Source organism: Centrocercus urophasianus, unplaced genomic scaffold, assembly GCF_019232065.1.
Source record: "Centrocercus urophasianus isolate 14NV4802_14NV808 unplaced genomic scaffold, USGS_Curo_1.0 seq_20, whole genome shotgun sequence".
Taxonomy (NCBI): Eukaryota; Metazoa; Chordata; class Aves; order Galliformes; family Phasianidae; genus Centrocercus; species Centrocercus urophasianus.
In genome coordinates, this window is record NW_024884756.1 from 18,497,041 (window position 1) to 18,513,346 (window position 16,306).

The following is a 16,306-nucleotide window of genomic DNA, read 5'->3' on the forward strand; positions in this document are numbered from 1 at the left end:
AATTGTTATTCTACAGCAGCCCTCGGGGCCATTAGCAAGGCCCATTCTTACAGAAATGCTTGGGATGCTTCCTTCTGTGAGTAATTGGGGGTGCCTTTCACTTCTCCTGTGTTTGCTTGTTCTTCTTCCTCATCGTGTCATTTGGTCAATTAGAACAGATTTTTGCATATTTAATGTGCCCTTCGCGAAAAATAAGCTTCTGGGATTTAGGAGAGCTCTGAAGTGTGCTTCCCTAGGGATCATACTGCTTGCTTCACTTACCCACCTAACACCATCACAGTTGAATTATATGTGGATTAAGACAGCTAATGTCGGGACAACTCGTTAAGGTTATCCAATTTAGGGCAGAACGTGTTCTTTACGCGTAATGTACTTTGAAAGACATTTTTGTATTTTGGAGGCTAATATTTCAGTACCACAAATACTTGTTTATTTGAATTTGGCCAGACAGTTAATAACTCTTCAAGAAAGGACTACAAATAATTTTTATTAGTCTCACCAATGCAAATACTTCGTATGCAGTCAGGTTAAAGAAAGTGTCAAAGAAAAATTAGTAACTGAGAATCAGACGTCACTGAGATGTGGGAAATGTAACAGTGACTTAAGCTGGAGGAAGAACACTGTTTGGTATAAGAAACACTATCAGTGGAGAGGAGTATCACATCCCCTCTGTTAGAATTTAAAGTTTGGGTTGTTGTGGTTTTTTGTTTTTGGTTTGTTTGTTTGTTTTTTACATTTATGTAGTGAATAATTTAAGGCTATTGCGCTTCTTTGTTTTATTTTTTTTCCCCAAATTGAGAAGTTGTTAAAGTGATACTGCAGAGACCACAGTTATTTTGTTCTGAATATCAGCTTAAACAGACAATTTATTTTTCCCACGAGGACTGCATGGGACTTAACAGAAAATTCAGAGCTTGTTCTCTGTATTGTTCAGGTTTGTACTTGAAAAAAATAAAATCAGGTTTTCTGTTTTCTATCAGGCTGTTTACATTCATTACTTTTTCAATTAAAAAAGCTAAAGTAAGGTAGAGAGAGGATGAGGATTACGAATATCTTTAACGTTGCTAGGAGGCATTTACAGTGTCATTCCTTTGAACTTGATGCCTGCAGGAGACTTGAAACTTTTTCTTCCTCGCAGGAAAGCTTTCCTGCTTAGTTTCAGTAGATGTAAATGCTGAATGTCTTTAATTCCTGGATTTATGTTGATGAATTAGCAAGAAAGAATCTATAGTCATTTTTGTAACTGTACTAACTGAAAGCAAATAGTTTGATATAGGATACACTAATATTAAGTATTCTTAAAAGAGTTTGCATGTGAGCAAAATGAGTTTCGATGCCTTAGTTTTAGCAAACATTGTATTTGACAATAGTATGTGCAAGAGTGTACAGACAATACACAGAATATACTTTTAGAATACAGAATTCAGTAGTGTAATTCTATTATTTCTTCTTATATCTAAAATGGCATTACTGTTTTACAGCAGAAGAGACTGCTATCTCCAGAATTCATTTTTTTTTGCACTGACAGAACAGTGCTTTTTGGCAACTGATTTTGAAATGGAAACCATACCTCTTTCTATAATGAAACATATTTTGAAGTCCACAGTGAAGGACAAAATTTTTACTTTTGTTCTTGAATTTTAAGGCGTTTGTTGTTGTGAATTAATGAATAATACTTTAAAAAGCAGTCATTGGGATGTACTCCCACAAGCAAGATTCATTTATAACAGCTTCTGATACTGAACATTCCACTGAGCTCACAACATAGGTTGTTCCCAAGCTCTGCTCCTGTATGGAATATTTAGTTCAGATAGAGATAGAACAGGACTCTGCTTGTCCAGTGAGCTTTATGGAAGAAAATAAACAAAAACTAAAGTTAAGTTTTCCTTCTGTTTCCATTCTGCCCACCCTCCTTATAAGTTATTTATAATCCAGTAATGTTAAAATATGAGTGGATTCCTAGGGAGAGATGGGTTGGAAGTATAATTTTCTGTTAGTTTGTAAAAACAGACAAAGAAACAAACGAAAAAACCTGGCTGGTTTATTATTGTTAGTGGGTTTCTGCTATATTTTGAAGAATCTGCATGATCAGGATTTGGGAGTCAAACCTCATTCCAGTTACTATTAGCAGAAAAACAGATCTATTGCTTTAAGTTCAGTCCTCAGTGCTGTATATACAGAAATATTCTAGTTATATGAATTGAGAGCAGACTAATTTTGTGCTGTATTTCCTTTGATGCTATCTATTATTTCTTTAACATGATGGTCTTCATGGACATGTAGATAAAAAAAAATGTTTGATGCTGTGTGGGCTTCATGATCAAAGATAAATCTTGCACTACTTTCAGCAATACCTGTTGATGCTCATGTAATCTGATTATTAGTAATTTCTGAATCTGAATAGTTTGTATTAAATATTGAATATAAAGACATAAATAAATACTATCTTAAGGCAGTGGTGTGAAATATAGCAGAACTTTGACTCCATTCTACTTTGTAGTTTAATCTTTTTTATTCTCCTATTGTAATTGCTAGCAAAAAATTACTTTTTGGTGTTCTAGAGTGTTTTACAAAAATATGCAAAGGTCTTTGTCGAATTATGAATTTTATTTTTTTCTTCCTTGGTGTGGGGGAATGGAGCTGGAATTTGCAGATGTTCTGCTTCACCTCCCTGAGCATTCCAAAACATCAGGCTGTTTGAAGTGTAATTAGGCTAGGCAAAAATCTGACATCAAAGTGTATGAAAGGTGCATCTCCAGGACTTTACCTGCAAGGCCACCAGTGAGATGACATGGTCCTTTTTCTGTTTGGGGGCTGAATAGGAACAAAGAGTACCCTTTGTTGGAAGGTAGAAAGAAAAGAGAACCTGTCAGTTACTTTTGTGTTGTAAGATTTATACACAGAGGCTTGTAATGCTGTTTGTTAGCACTTCTCAATTATTTTTTAAATGAAATGCCGATGTATTAAGACTGAACGGTTCAAAGGAAGAAATTACTGCCTTGAAGGATGTTGGTCTTTTAAAACATTAAGAAAGTTGTGAAAGATGATTCCTGAAATGTGAAGTCATCACAGCAATGTAAGTTGCACTTCTGAGTAGACAGTTTGAGTGGTGCAATCTGTTCTGAATTTAATACATTCTACGTTAAGTCTTTCATTACAGCTTAACTGTTAAAAGAGGTATTAGCAGTTCTCAAAGATACAGTGAATGTGGGGAAGAAAGGGCTAGTGATTTCTCTTGGTCTATTCTATGTAGTCAAACAATCATGATGCCTTAAAAATCTGCGGATGTAGTTGATTCAAAACACGTGGAGTCAGAAGTTGAAAGCAATGTTGAAAAGGAAGATGGAGAAATGCTTGGAAAGAATTGGAAAAGACTAACAGCCTATAGAGGAAATGGACCTGGGGGTATTGATTGATGCTCGGCTGAATATGAGCCGACAGTGTGCCCAGGTGGCCAAGAAGGCCAATGGCATCCTGGCTTGCATCAGAAACAGTGTTGCAAGCAGGAGCAGAGAGGTGATTGTTCCCTTGTATTCAGCACTGGTGAGGCCGCACCTCGAGTACTGTGTCCAGTTTTGGGCCCCTCACTGCAAGAAAGATATTGAGGCCCTGGAACGTGTTCAAAGGAGGGCAACAAAGCTGGTGAGGGGTCTGGAACACAGGCCATATGAGGAGAGGCTGAAGGAGCTGGGAATGTTCAGCCTGGAGAAGAGGAGGCTCAGGGGAGACCTCATTGCTCTCTATAACTTCCTGAAGGGAGGTTGTAGTGAGCTGGGGGTCGGCCTCTTCTCTCGTGTCATTAGTGATAGGACCAGGGGGAATGGCTTCAAGCTACGGCAGGGGAGATTCAGGCTGGACATTAGGAAGTATTACTTTTCAGAAAGGGTGGTCAGGCACTGGAACGGACTGCCCAGGGAGGTGGTGGAATCACCGAGCCTGGGGGTGTTCAAGGAAAGACTGGATGTTGTGTTGAGGGACATGGTTTAGTAGGAGCTATTGGGAATAGGTGAACGGTTGGACTGGGTGATCTTTTAGGTCTTTTCCAACCTTGGTGATTCTATGATTCTATGATTCTAGAGAGCAACTGAAAGGAGTCAAGTGTAACTTGTAAAGTTGTACAACAGTATTGTTTCCATTATGAGTCAAAAAAATTATTTAAATTCTACTTTTATTAATAGTAAAAAAAAAAAAAAAAAAAAAAAAAAAAAAGATCAAATTTAAATTTTTTAGTTCTCAATGTAAGTACTTTAACACAAACATGTTGGAGCAAATGAAGCACAAATAAAATTGAGTGGGCATAATGGTAGTCCTATGAATTAGAGCCATTATGCTGTGAGATGTCCAAAGCTATTAACGTCTCTTTCTCCTGATAAAGTTACATACGACTTAATGTGACATGGAACAACATCCATTAGTGGTGTGAAGATTGGCTACCAACATCTGGGAGCAGTGGAGTTTGTCTTTGGCAGTGGTTTAACTTCATTCTTATACACTGGTTGTTGCAGAGCACAAAGTTAATTGTAGTTAATTGTGTAATAGAGTTTGTATTGCATTATTTCTGTTGTTCAGCAATACGTACGTGTTTCATCACAAATTGAAAGGCTAACATTATATTTTTATTAGTGTTTTGTCCTGTCTTTGCTATGACGAAGTCACTATTACATTTCTTTATTTCCTGGGAAAATGGCTACCTGACATACTCTTTGACCAAGTGGCTTAGCCAGGGCCTGGAGTGTTAGCCTTCATGTTTTTAACTGAGCAAATTCTGAATCTTAAACATCCACTCAAGAATGGATCCCAGGCACAAAGAAGCACAGAAGAGGCAGTGATAAAATCAGCATAAAGCCCAGAGATTGTTAAGAGTAATGAGAAGGTTAGGAGTTGTGCTCTTGGGATGTATTTTTTCAGTGAGAATTCTGATCTTGTTTTGGTACCAGGCTGGTTTGTGTTAAATATCATAGTGTTTCCTTGGTGTTTTCATGAATATTGAACAATTGAAATAGATACTTACCTTTCAAAATTCTTACTGTTAATGTCCGTGAATTCGTCATGGGAGGGCTGCTCTGAAAGTACTGCCTCCTATTTTAATACGTTAGCCCGCAGTGTCAGAGGCAGATGTTGTTGGTATGGCAGTAGAGATTAAACCTTCCTGCCAATATTCCATTATATTTTGTTGCTGTGCAACTGATGGAGCAAAGGGACAGTCTGACAGTACGATGTCAGACATGGAAGTGTGCTTGGAGCAAAGGTGTGTCATTGAATTTCTCCATCTGGAAAAAATGCCACCCACTGACATTCATCAGCGCTTGCTGATTATTTATGGTGACCAAATGCAGAGCTAATGGTGGTGACTGTGTTGATCAATTGTGTTTTGTAGCTGAATATCTGTTGTAGTTTCCATGGAAATGAATAGCAGAAATTATTTTCAGAAGGACCTATCTATATGTTCTGGTGTGATTCGTAAAGGCGAAGTCATGTATTTCTGCAGTCTGTCACAGTCAGAAGACAAAAAAATGAATTATAGTAAAAATAAAGCAAAACAAAAAAATTGATCCTATCTGAATGTTGAACTTTCAAAAGTCTCCTAGGTAAATTTTAAGCATGGCAGTAAAGCTTTAAACTTTTAATTGGTTTACTGCTTGTTTTTAAACTCATTGGTTATTTCCTGCAGGAATCATGCTGACAGAATTGTGTTTGCCTGAAAGAGGTGTCTGGTTTTATTAGCATCTGTCAGAGTAAATCAGAATTTCTATGGAAATTACCTCATTAGTATTAATTTTTTTGGCAGTGTCTGATTTATGAGCTGCCTTGCAATTTTTAAGAAAAGTTTCTTATGGAAAGCAAAATTTTTCATAAAATTGCTTATTGCTAATCCTTCAGTGAATCAGGGCTTCAGATAATGGCAGCAAACAAGCAGATGCCCCTTGTCCTCTGACAGTTCCCTGCTGAGCCAGGTGCTGCAGGCCCACCTCGCATAGACTGAAACAATGGAAGCGGTCCTTGTGGACTCTGTGCTTCTTCTGCAGATTGTCACTATTCGCTGTGAGCGCTGTGTGTCATTTATGTCAGATAACTGAAGTCACAGTTGTTCAAACACACGGTTGTTCAAATCTCTTAATTTTGAGGTATTTGTTTCTAGCAGAACGAGTACATTCAATTGTAGAGTAAATGGTCTCTGTAGTTGTCTGTAGGAACAAACCTGGTTACTGCTGTTACTGTTGATGTGGTTAATTTTGTTTTATCCTGGATATTTCTGCTGAACATTGGTAGTAATAGATTTTGTAATTCATTTTCCCTCCATTTACTGTCTTTGTTTAAAAAAAACAATTTTTGATCAGAGATGAAACACAGGATTTTTAGAGCTTTGATTATGAGTTTTGGAACAACTTTTCACCTTTTTCTCTATTAGTTTCAAAGGCTGACTTTTTAATGCATTGATGTCATTATTTACTGTGCAATTTTCTTTGTTACAAAGATATTATAGGGCAGTGGTACGTGAAGTGTCAGTTGGTTTTGTATTTTTCTGAAGATGCATCAGGGCTGCATGCCTGCAGAAAGAAAGCACAGAAGATAACATTTGAAAAGGCTAATGCCATAATTAAATGAATTATAACAGGTCTGCTGAAGAATTGTATAAACAGACATTGATACAGCACTTACTGTATGTAGGTGTGAGCAACTTAAACTGTAATTCTGTGAGGAATTACAGTTCAGGAGAACTGCGTGCTTTGCAGATTTTCTGTTAACATTCAGTTACCATTTCTCATGCTATATGAAGGCAGCTATGTTTATAATGCTTTCTTAAAAGTTTATCAGTGTTATCTCCTCATTTATATGACTATAAGGATATGATTAAATATAAGAACTTAGTACAAGATAAGCAAAATGAATTAGCGGTTGTATGTAATACTTGGAAATTTTTTCCCAGTTATTCTTTACAAATAATATACAAATTACAGTGTAATTACTTGCTTGTTTGTAAATATCTTTTTCACTAGGAACTCCATTTGTGGGTATGGATTTAATTCTGTATTGTAACTTCTTTTTAAGTGACTATTAATATTCCTGTGGTTTTCAATGGCAGTATACGTCAAATATACGAGCCCATTTAGTTTATACTTTTTTTGTAGTAATTCCAACAGAGATGTGGTGTTTTAGGTGTTGTGTTTATTAGAGTTCTAACTGCTAATCTCATATGGAAATGTTGCTTTGGAGGGCAGAATTCAGTGAGAGGGCCTGGGATTCCAGAGTGAATTTGTACATTCCTTCAGGGCATTTTTGCAAGGGAGGTTGTTGTGTTTTAAAGGTAGTTGATAAGAGACCTGCACCACCAACCCCAGACCTGCACCACCAACCACCATCATGCATTAGACTATAGAAGGTATTTGGGTGAACGTACTCCTGTACCACTCTGTACCACCATTTATCCAAGTGAAATTTTTGACCATTTGCAGGATACATTATAAATCAGGATGTCACTACCAGACAATCAGATTTGAGCATTCCTTGCATAAAGTAGCTTGCCTATATCCCTTAAGAATACATCACTTGGATGTGTTTATGTGACTGTGTTGATATGCCTGGTTTTACATAAAAGTTAGGGTAGCATGTTACTTACGTCATCACAAATTCAAAAAGTAGGTGGTGGTATTCAAAGATACTGAGGTTATCTTCTCTGGACAAATCATTCAGAATAATTGAAGGATATACTTTTATCCTGTGATTAGTAACTAAACCAGGAAACTGTTTTTTCTGCAGAGTTGGGCTTTGCTGCTGCCTTTTTTTTTTTTCTTTTTTTTTTTTTCTCTTCTCTCTAGACTTCCCTGCTCGGATGTGCTGACAACAGATTAACATGAAACAGAGCGCTGTTGAGCCTAATTATGTTTATAGCTCATTGTTCTGGGGACCTATAAAGCTGTTCACTCCTTTTTTACAAGGCTGTAGTCACAACCAAAGGCCATAAACAGTGCATTTTTCTCTCTGCTGCAGGACTGAAGATTTTGTTAGATGAGTCTAATAAATGCCTGATCCAGCTGCATTTACACCTGGGAATGAATGTTTCTTTAATCAGTTCTTAATCCTTAGTAAGTCAAGTGGGATAGAATGACAGCAGGCTAGCTTTTGATCAGCCATAAATGTCTAAAAGCTTAATTTCTTTTAAAATTATTTGCTATTTAAATGTTGACGTGCTTTCCTATGCTTTAGAGGAAAGACTTTAAAGGTATTAGAAAAACAAAACAGAATGGAGGTCTTTTAGACTTTCAAGCTGGTCACCAAATACATGGCTTCTAAAACAAGATTTTCACACAGAATCATAGAATTGATTTGGAAGGGACCCTTTAAGGTCACCTAATCCAACTCCTCTGCAGTGAACAGGGACACCTACAGCTAAATCAGGTTGCTCAGAGTCCTATCCAGCCTGACCTTGAGTGTCTTCAAAGATGGGGTATACCTCTCATCTCTGGGCAACCTGTTCCAGTGCTTCACTACAATTATTGCAAAACAAACAAACAAAACTCCCAAACTTCCTTATATCCAGTCTGAATCTCCCCTCCTTTAGTTTGAAACTATTTCCCTTTGTCCTGTCACAGCAGACCCTGCTAAAGAGTCTGTCTGCTTCTTTTTTACAGCTCCCCTTTAAATAATTAAAAGCCGCTCTGAAGTCTCCCCGGAGGCTTCTCCAAGCTGAACAGTACCAGCTCTTTCAGTCTGTCCTCATGGGGAAACTGTTCCATCCCTTGGGTCATTCTTGTGGCCCTCCTCTGGATGTACTGTGGCAAGTCCATGTCTCTCTGATAAGGAGGACTCTGCGTCTGGATGCAGTACTCCAGGTGAAATCTCACCAGCCCAGAGCAGAGAGGTGGATCCCTCTCCTTACCCTGCTAGCCAACACGCGGTTGGTTTGCTGCCTCTTGCCCAACTTGTCACCCAGCAGTACCTTCAAGATAAAACTGTGCTCTATCTTTATGTTCCTCAGCTTCCCCAGCTTGAATTGACAGTGGGTGCAGAGGGCATAATTATTATTATCCTCGCAGGTTTTGGGGAGATCTGCATGTTTAGTAAGTTTAGCCTGTAGAAATCATGTGGAAAATGATCCCCTACTTTTATGTAAGTCTCTACTGTCTGTGAATTTAAAATGGAAGTATCTCCATTAAATAGGCTCCTGTAGTACAGGTGCTCTTCTGAGACTTTTTTTTTAATCATTTTTGTTTGCATAATAAGTGATTGCATAATAAGTGTATTAAAATTATTCAGAACAGACTTACAGCTGTTTATTTTCTTTTCCTTTTTGACTGGGTGTATAGAGCATTGGCCCAATTCTTTTTCATGTAGTCATTTTTTTTTTTTTTTGTACATCATAATGTTCTTCCATTTCTGTGTTGTAGTCATGAACAGAACAGTGATTTGATAGGAATGCACTTTGGTGTCTGCTTTGATTAGCTGGCTCTGCTAACCTGCTTGTTACTTTGTTTTACCACAGGATGTGGAGGCGGGCAGTTTCGCTGTGGAAATGGTCGCTGTATTCCTGCAGACTGGAGATGTGATGGGGCTAGAGATTGCTCAGATGATACAGATGAAGCTGGTTGTCGTAAGTGAAATACCTGTAGAGCAGCTTTTTGATAATATAAAAAATTCTTAGCTCTCAGTGTGCTCCCAGCTATACCTTGTGATACAAGAATGCACTTTATACAGAGGAAAAAGGGGGAGAAAAATGGTAGTTGTTGGAGATGACTGTAGAATCTGCTCAAGAGTCATCTCTTCTCTGTTAGCTTTGGTAGTCAGGAAGTCAAGTAGTGCTTGACTTAGAAGCATGACAGCTTTCTCTTCAAAATCCAAGTCCTTCTTGGAATGTCACTTCTTCTGGTGACTAATGGACTGGCTTCTAGGTAGATGTAGAAATGTATTGTGTTCTATTGTTGCAGTAATCCTGAATATACAGGGTACATACACACTAATACTTCCAGCATAACTTGGGCTCAGAAGCTTGGAGAATCCAGACAGTGTACCTGTAACACCTCAAGAGGAGTCATTGTTAGTTGTCTGGAGTTGTTGTCTTGTCCCCAGTATGAGCAACTCAGAGGCAAAGTTGCATTCAGCCAGGCTGTAAGGTCCATGCACAAAAACTCTTAAGCTAAATATGAAAATGAAAATTTGAAAATGAAGGAATTCCCTCCATGGGCTGTTTTCAGAAACTGGCTTTCATTTTTTCTTCTGGATTCTAGTGTTCTTTGAGGTCTTGTGGGCTGGTGTGGTTGTTAGCCGATTTATAGGTTAGGCCAGCTTTTGCCCCTCAGCTGATAAGGAATGCAGAAGACTACTTTATGTTCGCTCTTTTCACGCTGGATTGTTTCTTTGCTGCTTGACTCATATAGTAATTGGAGTTTATTTGCACAGCTTGACTGGCTGATTTGTTGCTTAGCATTTATTTAGCTCCAAAATAATTGCTGTTCTGGTTGAAGGATGCCATGAACTTGCAAAACAGAATGGTCTTTTCCTATATCTTGCTCTAACAACTCAGTTTTGAACTGTGACTGAATAGAAGTGGTTGGGCTTTGAACGAAGGGTAGATTAAATTTGTACGGACTTTATGAAAGCTAACAGAAATCTGGCACGTGTGTTTATCACACTTAGAAGCACGAGGCTGAATTGTTCTTCATGGAAAAAAGATGAAAATTAAATTTTCAGGCTTTTTTCCTTCAGTTAACTGTGCTCTCAAAAACAGTGTGTTAATATGCTGTAAATGATGAGGTACATGCGTCTAGGATGATGGTTCTGAGTGGTTTAAAACTGGCCCATGCTTGAAACTATATTCCAAGATTATTCTTTGATACTCATGTCAGGAATAGAAAAAAAACAAAACAAAACAAAAAAAACCCCCACCAATTTACATTGTATAGTATGTGATTGATTTTATCTACTTGCTTTACCTGTGATATAATTTTGTACTTCTCAGTGCTAAATCTGTGAAGTTTTTTATTTTCTGCCTTGAATGTTTAGATTATGCTGATAGTTGTGCTTACATTTAATTCCATGAGCACAAAGTATTTCTAGTTGACTTGGCAGCACAGCAAAAACATGATCCCAGGAAAAAAAGATGTTTAAGGCCAGAGTCCTGTCTTCTGGGCTGTTTCGTGCTAGTGTCTTTCCAGGATTATTAACTAGGAATGGAGCAAGGAAACAGTAGCTAATTTCAAGCTTTCTTTTTTTTTTTTAAATACTTTTCTCTCTAATGTTGTTGCTTTACTGTTGAAAAGTGCAGAGTAGAGCTGGGATGACAGCAGTTGGGTTGTTCAAACACTAATTAACTTTTGTTTCGTGAATTAGTGGAGAAGAATCATAAGCTTATTTTGAAAAACCTTCCTACCAGGAACAGAGCACCTGGAGTGGAGTGAAGGCAGTTGATCTGACTTCTGTGAGCGTAGCGAAGCTAACATGACTCTGTACATCAGTGAACAAAAAGAGGCTCTGCAAGAGGGTAGTTCCGAGTCTTAAGCTTTTGCTGTGCCTCATCTTCCTCGGAAGCCTGTCCTTCTCCCTGAGTTGATGCAGAACAGAATATACGTAAAATGTTCACTAAACTAAAATTTGCCTTCAAACATTCTTCTAGCCCACATTTATGACCCTGATCTGGCCATTTTCTATGGTTTGTCATTGTATTTCTGTGGTTTGTTCATGTATTCACTGGAAATTAGTCAATGGATATTTGAATCTTAAGTCTCTTTATTTTTTGTTTTCTTTGAAAATGCTTTACCAAATGTCTGTGAAATGACGTTTTTATTCTTTCCTTACATTTAGCTCAACCGACCTGTGAGGGCAGTCAGTTTCAGTGTCAGACTGATGGTGAATGTATCCCGCGTTCTTGGGTATGTGATGACGAGGAAGATTGTGAAGATGGATCAGATGAACATCAACAGTGTCGTAAGTATTGAAGTTCGAATGTTATTCCAAGGATGGAAGAATTGGAACTAAGGTTAACTGCATTTTGCTTCCCTTCTCCTCTGCGAAGGTGTTGGCACAACCACTGGTTAGGTGTTAACTAAGGAATCAGTAGACAGAAAAAGCAAATGAGCAACAGCTCTAGGTTACTTTTGAGCTGGATCAATTTAACTTTGTTCTGCATGTACTCATTAATGATGAATGTTTTGAAAAGGCTCCATCAGCTGCTGCTTTTTTAGGGCCTGGTATGGGACTGTTTATCTTTGCACTTGGGAAACCTAGAGGATAAGAAAGGGGGAAAAAAAATCTCTTACCATACTGTCTTGAGCTCATTTTCCCTAATGATACTAGTATCTGATTATCTGAGATTTTTTGGGGGAGCACTACTGACAGGAGAAGGAATAGACCCCTGTAAAGCAACAGACTAGGTGCCAGCATATTGACTGGTGTTATCTTGAGACATGAGTTTAAAAGAACAGAAGTGCAGATGGTGGAAGGGAGGAAAAGTTATTTTTCAGCTGTATCTTCATAGACCCAATTAATTTGCCTAAGAGGAACAGAGATTGTGATTTAGCCCCAGTAGGATCAAAGTAGAATTGTACAGTTCTATGTGGTTGCCTTCCACTTTCATAGTTGTCTTGAGAATTGGCATAATAATTCTTGGTCCTTTATTAGTTGTGAATATAAAGTATACGTGAATATTGAGGTCTTGTTGTATTACAGAGAAGTGCCTGTTTTGCTCTGCTGTTTTACATAGTGGCAGTATAGAAGAGTGCTTGTTAATTCATTATGCTTGGGTTGTTCACTGAATAACTGACATGTACTGACAGATTTTGAGCCAGTAAACAAAATGACAGAGAAAAACTTCAAGAAGAAAGAATCAGTAATTAAATCTTTTAGGCAGAACACTTAGAAGGAGGTAATTTTTAACCTAGAGGTCAGCCCTGCTGGTGGAGTGAAATAGTGACTATGCAGGCTCCAGAAGGCCTAATAGAGTTATGTTATCTGCTTTTTAAGTGTTGAATCTCCATGAGTATGCAAAGAAAAAATGATATGCTGATGTTTGTGAGAAAGGTGGAGTAATTAAGAAATGAAGAGAGAAAGTAGTTTTTCACCTTAAAAAAAAATCCCAATTGAAGGAAAAAAACCTCACAAGTGCCTGTTTCTTGCAGCGGGACGGACGTGCTCAAGCCAGCAGTTCACATGTTCAAATGGACAGTGTATCCCAAGTGCATACAGGTGTGATCGAGTAAAGGACTGCACTGATGGAACAGATGAAAGAGACTGCCGTGAGTCTTTGGTTTTAGCACTTTATCTAGTTTCATCTCATCTCCCTCTGGCATTTTAATCAATTTGTAAGATTAAAGGGCTTGTTGATGGACAGGATGACCACAATATGCTTCTTGTTATTAGAGTTTCATTGCAGATTCTTTTGTGTATTAGAGCTGATATTCTGATACAGTTTCATTATTGCAGAACTCAGATGCTGACTGCTACCTTGGGGTCGAGACCTCTTGTTTGTCATTGTCTAAGAAATAGTGAAGTGTTGCAGTGGGGAAGAACAACTGTACTTAAGTGGCTCAAAGCCTTAGGAGACTCAGAGTGAATTTTGCATTTTTTTTTTCATATTCTCTTTGAGTATTCTTAACAGAAATCAGTGGTAACTATAACCTGCATAGAAGGGTAGAATTTCATCCCAAATAATTTCTTTGAGGGACTTTAATCCTTTTCTAAAACTGCATTTCCCATGGAGGTGAAGCAAGGTTGGATTGTACTATATTAAGAAAGATGTTCATATTATGCCAACAAAACAGAAACAGACAAGTAGGTTTTTCAGTCTGATGTGGTCAGAATTGAGTCTACCTGACTGTCTGGTGACAGCCTCACTAGGTATTGGTTTAAGTTGAATACTGATGAAAAGTATAGCTGGCCACTGAATGGAGGGTACATTTTTCATAGACACTGTCGTCTGATAGCTGGGTTTGTAATAGCAATTTGTTACATTATTGATATTAAGGAAAGGCTTGACATGTCATATGAGTGACATGTAAGGTAAGAGCTACTCTTTCAGCTAATACAAGTTCGTATGCTGCTGAGCAAAAGGCCAAGCTCTAAACTTGGTTGAGAACATCTAGGTGGGAAAAATGGGGGTTATGATATAAAGGAATAGGTGAAGAAGTAGGAAACAAAATGTTAATGATTCTACTTAGAGGAAAAGAGGCATATTCTCTGTAGGGAAAAACCAGCATATTACTTGGCCATCCAACTACTAGCGCATTTTATCCCTGACTCACAAGTGGATAAAATGTTTGCTCTTTAAAGAGAAAGGTGATTTAGAAATGAATCATAGTTCGGAGTAGAAGGTTGCTGAGGCAACAGGCTTGGAACTTACCATGTCATAGACTCATAGACAATTTTAAAGTCACCAATGCAAATCACTAAAAGCCCAGATCCAAAGTACTACATATAATTGCTGATAGAATATCTTCTATCTCTATGGGTTGCCGTTTCTCTCTTAAAATTCAGAGCAAAATAATTTTGTAACTTAATTTAGGGAATGTGTGACACAAATTATTGAAGATACTTGTTTGAAAAATGCACTAAGTGTGAATTCGAAAAGAGGAACTGCTCATATTTCTGAAAAGTCTCCGAATAGTCCTTGAGTAAGGTATGGAATAGACAAGTTACGTGATGTAATTATCTGAAATTGCTAAATTTGTAACAGACTAGGAGATTTCCAAAAGACAATAGTCAGGATTCTTCCTTTGGAGTAGGTGCCACATTGATAAGTGAAAGCTGAAGTGCACATTTTATTTCACACTTAACATTGTAAACTGAATAATTTAAAAGGCAGTTTGGAAAGAGTTCTCTAGATACCTTAACAGTGCTGCTCTACTGCTGTATCGGCCAGTAGGCCCCATGACTGTTGTGAAGGCAGCATATTTAGCACCAGGAAGAGAAAATGCTTCGTATCATTCAACAGCCACTACTTTGGTTTATTAGAATATGTGTTGACAGTCTCTCTAAGACAGAAGAATGACTGTGACTTGGAACATTAAAAGTAGGAGTGTTGGACTAATCTGAAGAAATGTGATGATGCTGAAGACAGGAAAATCTTGAGGATTGTAATGACAAGACCTTTCCAGGAAGGCCGGATAATTTTATTGTCTTTCTATCTTTGTAAAGCTTAATACTTTAAACAGAAGCCTTAAGACAAAATGAATAGTTAGGTGACTTTGTGATTAACTATACAGTAGGAATTAATTAGTGCTAGGTTTTGCTATTCTCCTTTCTTTGAAATTAACTTCTTCTGCTGTTACCATCCACTTCTTTTTCTATACTATCTGATAGAAACAGATATTTCGCTATTTCAGCCTTTTCCTTAATCTTTTTCCTTATCAATTAGTTTACACTAAAGGATTTCATAAATAGAAATGAAACATCCCGGAACTGTGAAATGAAAAAATTGTTTAAAATTGGTTCTGTTATTTCACAAATAATCACGGAATGTAAATTCATTTCTAGTTACTCATGCTTTGCACTCAGTGAACTTTCTGGAAGCAAATTTAAATTGTAAATAAGATAAAGTTTTATTCTGAATAAATTACATCATTTAAGAAGCTAGTCAAATGCTAAATGTCACCAATGTGAAGTAACTCAACAGTTAAACAAGTAATAAAACAGAACAAGGGGATTCAAAACCTTAGTCCGTTTTGCTGCTAATGGGATTAACAGCAAGGGGAAACTACCCAGGCAGAGGCTGTGATAAACATCAGAACAATGTTTCAGCTATGGGTCATGTAATTAGTGCATTGAAGCTGTTTTAATTTCATAAAATGAATGCATTTCTTTTAATCTGTTGCATATGTATATTGGGTCATTTTTCCAGCTGTTGTGCTATTCGACAGCTAGCAAAGACTTTCATTTTGAAACTTAAAAAATGCACAGTGAAATGGAAGACTATTTGTTGTCACATATACTTGTTTTTAAAAGCAGCAGTGCTGATATCATTTTACTGTATTAGTTACCTATATTTCTTGCAAATAAAGCTAGAATTCTGTCTCCTACCTCAGCTTTGCATTTGAAAAATGAAAGTCCCAGCCCTATCCATTTTTCTCTGTGGTGACTGGCAGAACAAACTTCCTGGATATAACTCTGGTGACTAAGCACTGTGCTGAGACCATAAGAAAGAAAGGAGGAGTCTTTTAGTGATGTATTTGTTGAAGCTGATGAACTGAGTGTGGGCTTAGAAATTCTAGATTCTCACTTCTAATTTGGATGTTGAATTGCTGCCATGGGTCAGCTGCCTTAACCAGTTAGTTCCTGCTTCTTGTTTCCTACACTAAGTAGCTGTTGTGGTCAGGGAGTG

The 16,306-nt window shown here is 37.6% G+C and overlaps 1 protein-coding gene across 1 annotated transcript in view; it reads left to right on the forward strand.

The window, feature by feature from the left end:
- The window catches only part of LRP2 (LDL receptor related protein 2), a 109,379-nt gene that overhangs the window by 9,944 nt on the left and 83,129 nt on the right, over nucleotides 1-16,306 (forward strand). The window contains exons 2-4 of the mRNA XM_042822612.1: nucleotides 9,482-9,589; nucleotides 11,797-11,919; nucleotides 13,110-13,226. Coding sequence (XP_042678546.1) covers nucleotides 9,482-9,589; nucleotides 11,797-11,919; nucleotides 13,110-13,226 — 348 coding nt within the window. The remainder of the gene's footprint in view (nucleotides 1-9,481; nucleotides 9,590-11,796; nucleotides 11,920-13,109; nucleotides 13,227-16,306) is intronic.